At 37.5% G+C, this 13,283-nt stretch overlaps 2 protein-coding genes across 2 annotated transcripts; both read left to right on the top strand.

The window, feature by feature from the left end:
- The first annotated feature begins 2,959 nt into the window (after window positions 1-2,959).
- LOC125261160 (olfactory receptor 142-like) lies at window positions 2,960-4,391 on the top strand. Its single transcript, XM_048179768.1, has one exon. It carries the CDS (start codon window positions 3,180-3,182, stop codon window positions 4,182-4,184), a length of 1,005 nt encoding a protein of 334 aa, XP_048035725.1. The 5' UTR covers window positions 2,960-3,179; the 3' UTR covers window positions 4,185-4,391.
- A 5,369-nt stretch (window positions 4,392-9,760) lies between these two features.
- LOC125262904 (olfactory receptor 1M1-like) lies at window positions 9,761-12,254 on the top strand. The gene has a single exon (XM_048181747.1). The coding sequence runs from the start codon at window positions 10,020-10,022 to the stop codon at window positions 11,016-11,018; it is 999 nt and encodes a 332-aa protein (XP_048037704.1). The 5' UTR covers window positions 9,761-10,019; the 3' UTR covers window positions 11,019-12,254.
- Window positions 12,255-13,283: the final 1,029 nt, after the last annotated feature.

The raw sequence follows: 13,283 nt of genomic DNA, 5'->3' as shown, positions 1-13,283 counted from the left end.
AGGTATCGACATATCGTATACAGCAGCATTTAAATCTTCTCGATACGAACCTATAGACGCTAAACATTGCATAATTGAAGAAAACGTGAATACAATACTGAGTACAATATAACAAACAGTAATAATGGATACCATTTCCTGGGGATATGCATGTTCATTTATAGAACAGTCTATCTATAAATTAAGGCAGGAAGGTCTGTTTTCAGGCTTTGTGCACCTTTTCTATGGGCCTGACTCAAAATGACTTTTGGATGCAGAGTTCTGCCTAGCTACATAGTTTCGGATAATAAAAGTCTTATCTGATCATGTCCAAAAGGCCCTTGCCCAGACTGGCATTCTCGAGGGATGGGGACTGAGTGAGTTTAAAGATTATTTGTTCAATATGACAAATAATTGTATCTGATTTGTTTCAGTCATTACAGAAGCATAGTAGGCAACTGTCTGGGCCCTGATTAAGATGGCGGTTCCCACCCCATCTTGGACATAGGACTGACTGAATCGTGCGTTATTGAAGCATTTGTTCAGTTAGCACATTGGGACAGACCCTCGCACATCCAAAGGACTGGATTTGGTCTTTTATACAAGAGTACTCAGATGGCGACTGGATGCCCTTCATGCTCTGAGTGTATAGCCGCTATAACGGCTTATCGCCATCATGTTTAGAATCGCCCGGGTGAATGTCCTAAGCAGACGCTTTCGTACTGTATAGTATAAACCATCAGTCTGGCTTATGCTTACCAGAGAGCGGACTGCCCTATAGGGTTCCTGCCCACTCCACTAGGGGTTTGTATTCGTCTTGGGATTGGTCTTAGATATGACTATTTCAGGACATATGTCTAGTAATGGGATGGTTTTTGCAAAATACCTTCACTAGATTCTATAACCTTGAAATCCCTTCTTTTGCACTGAATGTATTGTCTGTGCAATGGGAGAAGGGTGAGCTATCATTGGATGGCTGAAAGACCTTGTGGCCACGCCCCTCCTCAGCAAGTGGTTTCGACTTTGTCGTATAGTCTGGTATGCTGCGATAGTGTCTGCACCGGTGTTTTGCTGCGGTACTACATGCTGGCTCTCTATATATGTTCTTATTTATTTTTTATTTTTATTTTGTATTTAACACTACTTGTCTTGGCTTATGACAGACTGGTTGCTATTTGTTTTACTCTACATTATCATGCCATTATAACCAAAAAAACAATGTTTCTGATCATAGGCGTAATGTGGATTTTTTCTGTGATATATTTTTCTGTACTTGTAGTTTTGGTGAACAGACTCTCTTTGTGTAGATCGAATGTGGTTGATAGTTATTTTTGTGATCTTGGCCTTGTCTATAAATTAGCTTGTAATGATAATTCTATAAATGTCATAATGGTAAAAAATAATTTTGGCCTACTGATTTGCACACCGCTGATATTGATCTTCATCTCATATTTCTGCATTGCTCTAGCTTTGCTTAAGATTGCTTATGGTGCTGAACGAGATCACTTCTTCGTACAAGACTGTCCTCCAAAAAAAAAAAAACGACCCTACAGGTCGTTTTTCAAGCACCTTATTATAACCTATATTTACGTTTTGAAGTCATGCGCCCTCTAGCGGGCGTAAAAATAATGACAGTGTCGTGTTACGTCTGTCGTCATGAAACGTCACAACGTATGACTGTCATTACAAATCAAAATGCGTGTTCATTTAAATGCAATGTGTGGAATTTTACACCATTTCTCCTATTTCCATTTAGCAAAACAATTTTTTTATTAATGACTACCCCTACCCCTATCCATATCCCTACCCCTATCCCTACCCTTAGTGATTTATAGTACATACACACTTTATGAGCATGTGTTCCCTGGGATCGAACCCACGATCGCATGATCACATATTGTTATTGCAATGCTCTGCCAATTGAGCTACGCAAAACCCGAAATATGATGCAGATAAAAGGGAACAATGCATTAAAATGAAAGTGTCCTGTTGTCTAAAGGGGCGCAATTTTAGCAAACGCTCCTATCTCATGTATTAAAATGAAAGTGTCCTGTTGTCGATAGGGGTGCCACTTTAGTAAACGCTCCTATGGTTCGTATTTCAGGGAAGTGACAAACGACCTATATGGTTGTATCGGTTGGAGAACATGTTGCTTTGTACAGATGACAACGTTATCAAAACTATCCCCCTTCACAAGGATCTGTGGAAATGACTAAAAATGATATATTCTGCATGCCAAACAAGTAGTTGGCGATTTGTAAAGAAAGATTACGTGCCTGCGCATACACATTCTTTTACAGAGCACTTGCGCCAAACGTGCATGTCTATCCACCTTATTTTTAGAGTTTACTGCATTTTGATATTTTTCTCATTATTTCCCTATAGCAGCTAATAAATGGTAAGTCTGCACATTCACTGGAAACAATAAAGGTGGATAGAAAAAAATAGACTAAACATGTCATGCACATGTGCATGACGTCACTGTTTTCACAGATTTGCCTTTTTGTTGTTTACACGGAGATGACAATGGTATCATTTTCAAAAACTTGCACACTGAAACCTGTTTTCAAAAGTTTGCATTTTCAGAACACCAAAACACTGTTGTCATGTAAATGAACAGCCAAAACTGATAAAAAGTTTTATGTTTTAGTTGAAAACGGTGTTGTGTAAACAGCCCCTTATTTGAAATCTTACATGAAAACACAGTTAGCCCTATATTATAATGAAAACAGTAACTGAAATGCGAAATAATGAGACATTCTGTTATGAGAAGTTTGTTTGTGGGGGCTTTAATCGGGGCATTAATTTGATGCAAAAAAAGAGGTGCTTTCTGGACAGTGGCACTGTTGCTTTACTCCTGCCTCTTCTTGCTCAAGTCTATAGGGAAAAGCATTGCTCCATCAACTAAAGTCCCAAGATCAAGACAATGATCTATTATAAATGTGTCTGATAGCTGGTAGAATAATGAGATTCTGGCAGCTTAGTAGAAGGTTGAGTATAAACCTTTTCTCCCATTTACTACAATGTCTAATTACTTTTTAAATATTAGTTCAATAGGGTTATATCAAAGAACATCTAAAAATGTTATTCATAAATGCACTGACTGGAAATGAAATAATTATTTGAATATTCTGTTATAATGTGCATTTCTATAACAGTTATTCATTACAGGTGACACAAAAAGCCAGACAGCAGCTATCATGAGCTCCATGCAGTCAAACTCCTCAGCAAATGTGACCTTTGTTCGTCCTGCAACATTTTTCATCAGTGGCTTTTCTAATATGCCACATGCAAAATACTACTATGTGTTCTTGTCTTTGGTGTATGTTGTGACTGTTTTAGGGAATTCATTTATCATGTATATCATTTATTTGGCCCGCAGACTTCACACAGCCAAATACATTGCTGTTTTCCATCTAGCTCTTATTGATCTGTGTGAAAGCTCGGCTTTGATTCCAAAAGTCATAGACACGTTTTTATTTGAGCACCATGACATTTCATATGAAGCGTGCTTGGAAAATTCATTTTTTGTATATCATTTCATGAACATGGAGTCTATGACACTACTTGTCTTGGCTTATGACAGATTGGTTGCTATTTGTTTTCCTCTACATTATCATGCCATTGTAACAAGAAAAACAATGTTTCTGATCTTAGGTGTAATGTGGATTTTTTCTGTGATATATTTTTCTGTACTTGTAGGTTTGGTGAATATACTCTCTTTTTGTAGATCGAATGTGATTGATAGTTATTTTTGTGATCATGGCATTATCTATAGACTAGCATGTAATGATAATTCTATAAATATTCTGATAGTAAAAATTAATTTTGGTCTCCTGATTTGCACACCGCTGTTGCTGATCTTCATCTCATATTTCTGCATTGGTCTGGCTTTGCTTAAGATTGCTCATGGTGCTGAACGGATCAAAGCCATGAAAACCTGCACCTCACATTTCATGTTGGTGGCAATTGGTTATATCCCATTTTTAATTAATAATATTGCATCCTTAACAACACCTATCCATCCGAACATCCGGTTAATTAACAATTCCCTGACGCAGACAATACCACCTATGCTGAATCCCATCATATACACTCTAAAGACAGAGGAGGTCATGCAATCCATTAAAGAACTGTATAAACAAAACAAGGTGAACACTACAAAAAGAATGAAATGTAGTAGGAGAAATTCAAAACAAAAATGACAGGTTTGAACCTAATCATCTGTGATCATTTAACAAATATCTAATTTAACAAAGTTGACTGATTTTGTATGTTTGATGTTGTAACAGAAACTGTGTCGTAAACAGGCCAAATATGTTTAAAACCTCTGGGCTGAAAGTTAGTAGAGTTGCTTTGTGATTGCTTCCTTTGTTTGAAAACAACATAAAAAATTCAGTAAAAATTCCAAAGAATAACGTCTTGAAAATATTATTTACATTTTCATTCAGTGATTTAAGCTTAACAATAAGTCAAATGAAAGAACAAATTTTCATTACAATTCCTTTAAATATAACAGATGTTTTAGAAATGCTTCTGCATCATGTTTGTTATCCATATGAACAAACATATTCACACTCTAGAATATATTGATTTCTTGAATGAATCATTAGCTGGCATTTGTTTGAGCTCTGATGACTGTGACCCACAGACATTTTCTAAATTAAATATCCAGGTATTGACTGAGTGATGTTGTAATGCAAGCATATGTTTCAGTGAACTAAATAATTATATTAGACCTTGTTTATTTAAAAATAAGTAACACAGTCAATAACTACAGAAAGCTAACACAAGACTAACCCCAGAATACAGTATAGACGGTACAGTTTTATACCATAGTGTGAATCCATTATGCAAAGAAAATATACTTTGTTACATGAATGATCAATATATTAAATGATTCAACAGCATATTGAAAATATAGAGAATAATATATTGTGTTAAATTATTACAATATATTCAATAATATACATAGGGAATGCTGTTTTTCTGAAAAAAAAAAAAATTAACAATATATTTACTAATATATCATAACATATGTAATTTTATAATTCACTTAATAACATATAGATGTACATGTGATAAGATGTTGTACTGCGTGTGTATAAATATATTGCACATATATTTACTCATGCAGTATAAACATACAGTATATATAACAGTCAGAAGCAAAGCATGCTGGGAACTAGAAATCTGCTGTAACTCATTTTGTGAATGTGTATGTGTATGTGTACTACATTCACATTTACAGTATATAGGAACATGTGAGCAATATATGTGCACAATAAAGGAAAAAACTTCATGAATATTACAACCCCATTTCCAAGTTGGGACATTTTGTACAATGCAATAAAATCCAATATCTGTGATTTGTTAATTCTCATTGTCACGGAGTCAGTTCCCACCACCAACACACAGCGCTCATCATCACCCGATCTCCGCGCTCTGCCCACTTGTTCCCAATCACCTGAATTCTAATTGACATCACCTGAACCTCATTCCACCAGCACTATACTATACTTGCGCTTCCCTCACATCGGTGTCTGGACTTGTTTACACTTACCTGGACTCCTTACCCCTCTGATGTCTTCGTGTTTCCACTCCAGCGTCTCATCTTGTCTTCAGTCTTCCAACAACCTGTTAAAGAGGAAGGACTCTGCATCAGTTCAGCTAAGTGACTCTCATCAACGTGCTCATATCTACAAACTGCTTACCTGTGTTGTTCCTGTGTTTGTGCCTCTGTCTATAAATAAACTACACATTAACTGTGACCCTCTTGTACCCGTCTGTTGTCTGACACTCATGAACTTTTTTTTTTTTAGTTAGCCTTGGAGGAATGGAGACACTGGCTGGAGGGGGCTATTCATCCATTCGAAGTCATCACTGACCATCGTAACCTCAAATATCTACGGGAAGCCAGAAGACTCAATCATCCTCAAGCTCGCTGGGCTCTGTTCTTTACAAGATTCAACTTCACTGTAACCTATGGTCCTGGAGATAATAATGGCAAAGCTGATGCCCTATCTCATTTGTACCAACCTGATCCACAGAATACTGACTCAAAACCCATCCTCCCTCCAGCCATGATCGTCAGTGCCATCCAGTGGAGCATTAACCAACAAATCTCCGAGGCTAACTCCACCGACCCTGCTCCTCCGGGAGGTCCTGCGGGGCAACTCTACGTACCACCTACTCACGTCAACCCTTCATGGATTTAGCTCACACCTCTCCGGGCTCTGGACACCCAGGTAGTTCACGTACCCTCTCGCTCCTGCAGCAACACTACTGGTGGCCGTCCATGCCCCAGGATGTCTCCCGATATGTCAAGGGATGCTCAGTCTTTGCCATTGCTGACACTCCTAGGAAGCTCCCAGAGGGTGGACTCACCTGGGTATCGATTTCATGACGGATCTTCATCCTTCCAATCGTTACACCTGTGTCTTCGTTGTCGTAGATCGATTCTCCAAAACCTGCAAACTCATCCCTCTCAAAGGACTGCCAACTGCTTGAGGCGCGGAGGCTCTATTCCATCATGTGTTCAGCCACTTTGGAATTCCAGAGGACATTGTCTCGGACTGCGGACCCCAATTCATCTCTCGAGTCTGGAAGTCCTTCTTCAAGCTCCTAGGAGTGTCAGTCAGCCTGTCATCAGGATACCACCCTCAAACCAACGGCCAGACTGAGTGGAAGATCCAGGAGATCGGGAGATACCTGCGGGTATACTGCCACCGGAACCAGGACAGCTGGAGCCAGTTCCTGCGGAATATGCCCAGAACTGCCTCCGTCAATCCACCACAGGGCTCACCCCGTTCCAGTGCATCCTGGGTTTCCAACCTCCACTCTTCCCATGGTCGGGTGAGCCCTTGGAGGTTCCAGCTGTCAACCACTGGTTCCAGCAGAGCGAGAGAGTGTGGGACTCAGCTCATATACATCTGCAACAGGCAGTTCGGAGACATAAGGAACAAGCTGATGCCAGAAGAGGCCCAACTCCGCAATACCAACCTGGCCAGAGGGTATGGCTCTCGACCCGGGACATCCGTCTCCGACTTCCCTGTCGCAAGCTGAGTCCCTGGTACATCCATTCACCATCCAGAGGCAGCTCAACGAGGTCACCTACCGGCTCAACTTACCCCCTGAGTATCGCATCTCACCTTCATTTTATGTTTCACTGTTAAAACCTCACACTGAACCCTTGTCACCTCCTTCCACAGATACTGGTGACGATGCAGTACCTCCTCCCCCCAAGATCATCGAAGGCAAGAACATCTACCGGGTGCGGACAATCCTTGACTCTCGACTGCGGGGTCCAGCGCTGGAATACCTAGTCGACTGGGAGGACTACGGCCTAGAGGAGCGGTCCTGGGTAAATCGTCATGACATCCTTCATCCATCGCTGCTCACTCAGTTCCACCAAGACCATCCTGACCATTGTGCTCCTCTGGGTCGAGGTAGACCCCGTCGTCAGCATCCCTATCTGGTCGTCAGGAGCCGCCCGTGGAGGAGGAGGTACTCTCACAGAGTCAGTTCCCACCACTAACACACAGCGTACATCGTCACCGGATCTCCGCTCCGCCCACTCATTCCCAATCACCCGAATTCTAATTGACATCACCTGAACATCATTCCACCAGCACTATAAAAATTCGCACTTCCCTCACATCGGTGTCTGGTCTTGTTTACACTTACCTGAACTCCTTACCCTTCTGATGTCTTTGTGTTTCAACTCCAGTGTCTCGTCTTGTCTTCAGTCTTCTAACAACCTGTTAAAGAGAAAGGACTCTGTATCAGTTCAGCTAAGTGACTGTCATCAACGTGCTCATATCTACAAACTGCTTACCTCTGTTTCTGTGTTCATGCCTCTGTCTATAAATAAATTACGTGTTAACTGTGACCCTCTTGTTCCCATCTGTTGTCTGACACTCATGAACCTTTTTTTTTAACTGATAAATGTACTAAGAAAAGTTTTCCAATGTTTTTATTGACCGATATAATTATATTGTGTATATACAAACAAATTTTGATCTTGATGGCTGCAACACACTACAAAATAGCTAGGACAGAGGCAAAATAAATGTGAAAAGATGATAGAATATCTAAGTTAAATCCTTTCCAGTTGTACTCTCAGTAAACTACTAGTTTAGTAGTTTTATACTGCATGTTTACTTAAGTTTTCTTTAAGTGAACATAACATCAATCTTAGTTTACTATTTATATATTAGGTATTCATTTTTTATACTTCAAATATATTTTTTTATTGTACTTTAACTTTCCATTTTAAAAACATTTTATTCTAGCTTTTTTATCAACACTTGAATGTTGGTAAGTTTCATAAAAAAGGCAACATTTTAAACTGAGAAAATTGCAATTTTTGTCAAAGACTTTGTCCGGATAAGATTCAGAATGATGATCAAAACACAGATAAAGTGGATTGAGTCCATCAACACCTACAAAGCTTCACAGTCCTATAGCTCGACATTTGATATTTCATTCAGTAGTGTTAGGCAGTTTTGATTTATATTCCGTTTAATATTTGATGATCGTGTTACCTTAAACAATTTTCTATCCCACTTTTTTTTGCTTTTTCTTCACCTGTGTTTTGATCAGAGATTCTGTACTAGAAGTATAATAATGCCCCCTACCATAAAACAGTGAGGTGAAAACATGGATAACTGAAAAAGTGGACTAGCCTAGATAAAAATGCAGATACTCAGAATTAGGGACATTTCTGTTTTCTTTATAAATATTTTCAAACAAAGTAAGTTTATAAGATATATAAGAAAAAGATGTATAAGTTTATAAAATATGTAAAAAAGTATATTTAATAGGCTACTCAGTCAAAAGAGTAAAAACAACTACAAGTCAAGTATACTTAGAATACTTAATTACATTTTTAAGTATATCTCGATCAAAAGATTAAGGAAGGATGCACAACCTCTGCTGGGCACATTTGACAGTTTTATCATTATTTGCAAATTTTATGTATACACGTGAGTATTGATGATGAAAACTCTTGATTACTCTTGTCTGTGCACTCTTCATGAAGAAAGTCCACAAGAACTTAAATGCATCTAAGCGCCTATAAACATAATGTTTGCTGCCAGGTGCCTGTGTTGTTCATGTGTTTAGAATTGTTTATCCCGAGTACACAGCGCACATTTGATGGTTTTATCATTATTTACAAATTTTATGAATACACGTGAGTATTTCCATTTATCTGTAGTTACTTATCTTGGTTGTTGAGGTTCACAGACTTCACTGAGCATAAGCGAGCACATGGGCGTCAAACAGACTGCATGAGACAGATTCACGTAACAGAATTCAGATTCACTTTGGATCAAAGTTCGTTTGCCTATATAATCTTTAAGATGTTAAGGTTAAACATATTTTATTACTGTGAGCAGCTAATTATATGCTCAGGGAGTTAATTGAAATATTAGATGGGTTCACTCCTAAAATGTTTAGGAACTTCACTTCATGCAGCATAACAATGTTGATTAAAATATTCTTTTTAATGAAATATTTGTTGTTGAACCTTGCATTTAGTTTTAAGATTAGTTAATTGAAATCTTACAACAATATGCCTATGTAAAATAAATTTGGTTGTGGGGGCATTAATTGGGGCATTAATTGGAAGTGAAGAAAAAAGAGGAGCTTTCTGGACAGTGGCACTGTTGCTTTACTCCTGCCCCTACTTGCTCGAATCTATAGGGAGAAGCATTGCTCTATCAACTAAAGTCCCAAGATCAAGGCAATGATCTATTATAAATGTGTCTGATAGCTGGTAGAATAATGAGACTCTGGCAGCTTAGTAAAAGGTTGAGTTTAAACCATATGTTTCTTCGCTTTTCTCTCTAAACCTTTTACTACAATGAGCAATTACTTTTTTTTAATATTAATTCAATATGGTTATATCAAGGAACATACAAACATTTTTGTCCACTGTGACTGAAAATGAAATAATTATTTGAATATTCTGTTATAATGTGCATTTCTATAACAGTTCTTTATCACAGGTCACAAAAAGCCAGACAACAGCTATCATGAGCTCCACACAGTCAAACTCCTCTGCAAATGTGACCTTTGTTCGTCCTGCAACATTTTTCATCAAAGGCTTTTCTAATGTCCCACATGTGAAATACTACTATGTGTTCTTGTCTTTGGTGTATGTTGTGACTGTTTTAGGGAACTCATTTATCATGTGTATCATTTATTTGGCCCGCAGACTTCACACAGCCAAATACATTGCTGTTTTCCATCTGGCCCTTATTAATCTGTGTGAAAGCTCGGCTTTGATTCCAAATAGCATTGACATATTTTTGTTTGACCACCATGTCGTTTCATATGAAGCGTGCTTGGCAAATTTGTTTTTTGTGTATTTTTTTATGATTCTACATTCTTTGACTCTACTTGTCTTGGGTTATGACAGACTGGTTGCTATTTGTTTTCCTCTACGGTATCATGCCATTATAACCAAAACAGCCATGTTTCTGATTATAGGTATTATGTGGATTTTTTCTGCGATATATTTTTCTGTATATGTAGGTTTGGTGAATAGAATCTCTTTTTGTGGATCGAATGTGATTGATAGTTATTTTTGTGATTATGGCATTATCTATAGAGCTTGTAATGATAATTCTATAAATATTCTGATGTTAAAACTTACCTTTGGTCTCATGGTTTGCACACCGCTGATACTGATCATAATCTCATATTTATGCATTTCTCAGGCTTTGCTTAAGATTGCTCATGGTGCTGAACGGATCAAAGCCATGAAAACCTGCACCTCACACCTCATGTTGGTGGCAATCAGTTATATCCCATTTTCAAGCAATGTTATTGCATCCTTAACAACACTAAATCCGAACACCCAGACAATTATCCTTTCCTTGACTCAGATAGTATCACCTATGCTGAATCCCATTATATACGCTCTAATGACAGAGGAGGTAATGCAATCCATTAAAGAACTCTATAAACGAAGGAAGGTGAACACTACAAAGAAAATGACATTTAGTCGGAGAAATTCAAAACAAAAATGACAGGTTTGGACCTAATGAGCTGTGATTATTTAACAAATATCTAATTTAACAGAGTTGACTGTTTTTGAATGTTTTGGATGTTGTAAAATCTGTTTTGTAAACAGGCCAAATATGTTTAAAACCTCTGGGCTGAAATCAAGCTGTTTTTTTATTGGTTCCTTTGTTTGAAAACAACATATAAAGAAATTCAGTAATAAAGCCTTGAAAATATTATGAACATTTTCATACTGTGATTAAGCTTAACATCTTAAGCTTATTTTATTTTATTTTTTTCATTACATTTGCTTTAAATAGAACAAAAGTTTTTAAAAAATGCTTCTGCATCATCTTGTGAACAGACATATTCACACCAGAATATATTGATGTCTTGAATGAATCATTAGCTGGCATTTGCTTTGTGATTGTGACAGTTTCTAAATATTCAGGGGATCAACATTTTTTTTTTGCTGAGAATGATCCCAGATGATGTAATGCAAGCATGCATTTTAGTTTTTTTTTTACAATACAGTCAATAACTACAAAAAGCAACTAAGCCTACAGAATACAATACACTATACACTATACACGATAGTACCCAGACAGTATTATGCCATATAATAGCATATATCTATAAATCATATATTGTAAAAAAAGACTGATGACGTGTCACCACTTCCTTCCACTGTAGAAAAATCAAGCCAAAATATCCCAGAAATGGTCATTGCCAATTATGTTAAATGGAACTTGAATCTGTGCAGTAGTGATCCTGAGGTGGAGCAGTCATTTTAAGGTCCTGCCCATACTCCCGCTCCCGCAGACTCAATCGCAAGCACAGCTGTCAATCATGATGTTACACTACATGTTTATAGCATCAAATAACTTACCAAAAACAAACCTATTGGAAAAGCGAACCCTTGAACATATGTCAGCGTGATAATAACTACCTGATTGACAGAAACAATAATAATTTGATAATGTAAGTGTAACTGGATTTTTTAGTTTGGCTCGAGATCACATTTCATTCGATGACCTATACTGCAGCCAGCCACCAGGGGACGATCAAAATGTTTTGGCTTCACTTTTCAGGATGTGTGCGGCAGAGGTGGGAGGAAGGCTGTGTCCGAAAACTGGGAAATGCTGCCTTCTGAGGACACATTTCTAGGTAGTAAGGCATCAAGGCACGTCCGAATCCAATGTTAGCTTCACTTCCTGTCTCATGAGATACCTTCCTCAGATCGATTTTTGAAGGAAGCATGGATGTATTCTTAGCTACCTTTGATATCCCACAATCCTGTGCTTTCCATTCTGTGACAGTTGAGCTAGAAAAATAAAGATGGCGTCTGAAAGTTGCGTTTGCTGCTCAGTTTGTGTATAAATGTACGATTTTGACCAACATATTTCAATTTTGATATAATTTCTATCGAGAAATTACTACTGTAGTAATTAATTATTTGTTTAGTTCTCACCAAAGCTCGCTCTATATTGCTGTAGATCATTAAACTGTTACGCTGCCTCAGAAGTCTGTCTGAAATCAGTTTCGTGAGGTGCCTTCATGTACAAACGCTACCGTACACGTCATTCTCTTATAAGACAATGAGGCAGCAAGAGAGTAGGAGAAATTCAAAACAAAAATGACAGGTTTGAACCTAATGAGCTGTGATCATTTAACAAATATCTAATTTAACAGAGTTGACTGTTTTTGAATGTTTTGGATGTTGTAAAATCTGTGTTGTAAACAGGCCAAATATATTTAAAACCTCTGGACTGAAACCAAGCTGCTTTTTGATTCATTCCTTTGTTTGAAAACAACATATAAAGAAATTCAGTAATAAAACCTTGAAAATATTATGAACATTTTCATACTGTGATTAAGCTTAACAGCTTAAACTTATTTATTCATTTTCATTACATTTGCTTTAAATAGAACAAAAGTTTTTAAAAAATGCTTCTGCATCATCTTGTGAACAGACATATTCACACCAGAATATATTGATGTCTTGAATGAATCATTAGCTGGCATTTGCTTTGTGATTGTGACAGTTTGTAAATATTCAGGGGATCAACATTTTTTTTTGTTGAGAGTGATCCCAGATGATGTAATGCAAGCATGCATTTTAGTTTTTTTTTTTTTTTTTTTTTTTCAAAGTAATACAGTCAATAACTACAAAAAGCAACTAAGCCTACAGAATACAATACACTATACACGATGGTACACAGACAGTATTATGCCACATAATAGCATATATCTATAAATCATATATTGTAAAAAAAGACTGATGACGTGTC

The sequence above is a fragment of the Megalobrama amblycephala genome, linkage group LG2, assembly GCF_018812025.1.
Source record: "Megalobrama amblycephala isolate DHTTF-2021 linkage group LG2, ASM1881202v1, whole genome shotgun sequence".
Lineage (NCBI taxonomy): Eukaryota > Metazoa > Chordata > Actinopteri > Cypriniformes > Xenocyprididae > Megalobrama > Megalobrama amblycephala.
Note: the sequence above shows the minus strand (reverse complement) of the source record. Positions and strands in the feature narration are given on the sequence as shown.

What these genes read in the sequence shown, in the direction of transcription:
- LOC125261160 (XM_048179768.1), top strand. Translation starts at nt 3,180, where the DNA reads ATGAGCTCCATGCAGTCAAACTCCTCAGCAAATGTGACCTTTGTTCGT.
- LOC125262904 (XM_048181747.1), top strand. Translation starts at nt 10,020, where the DNA reads ATGAGCTCCACACAGTCAAACTCCTCTGCAAATGTGACCTTTGTTCGT.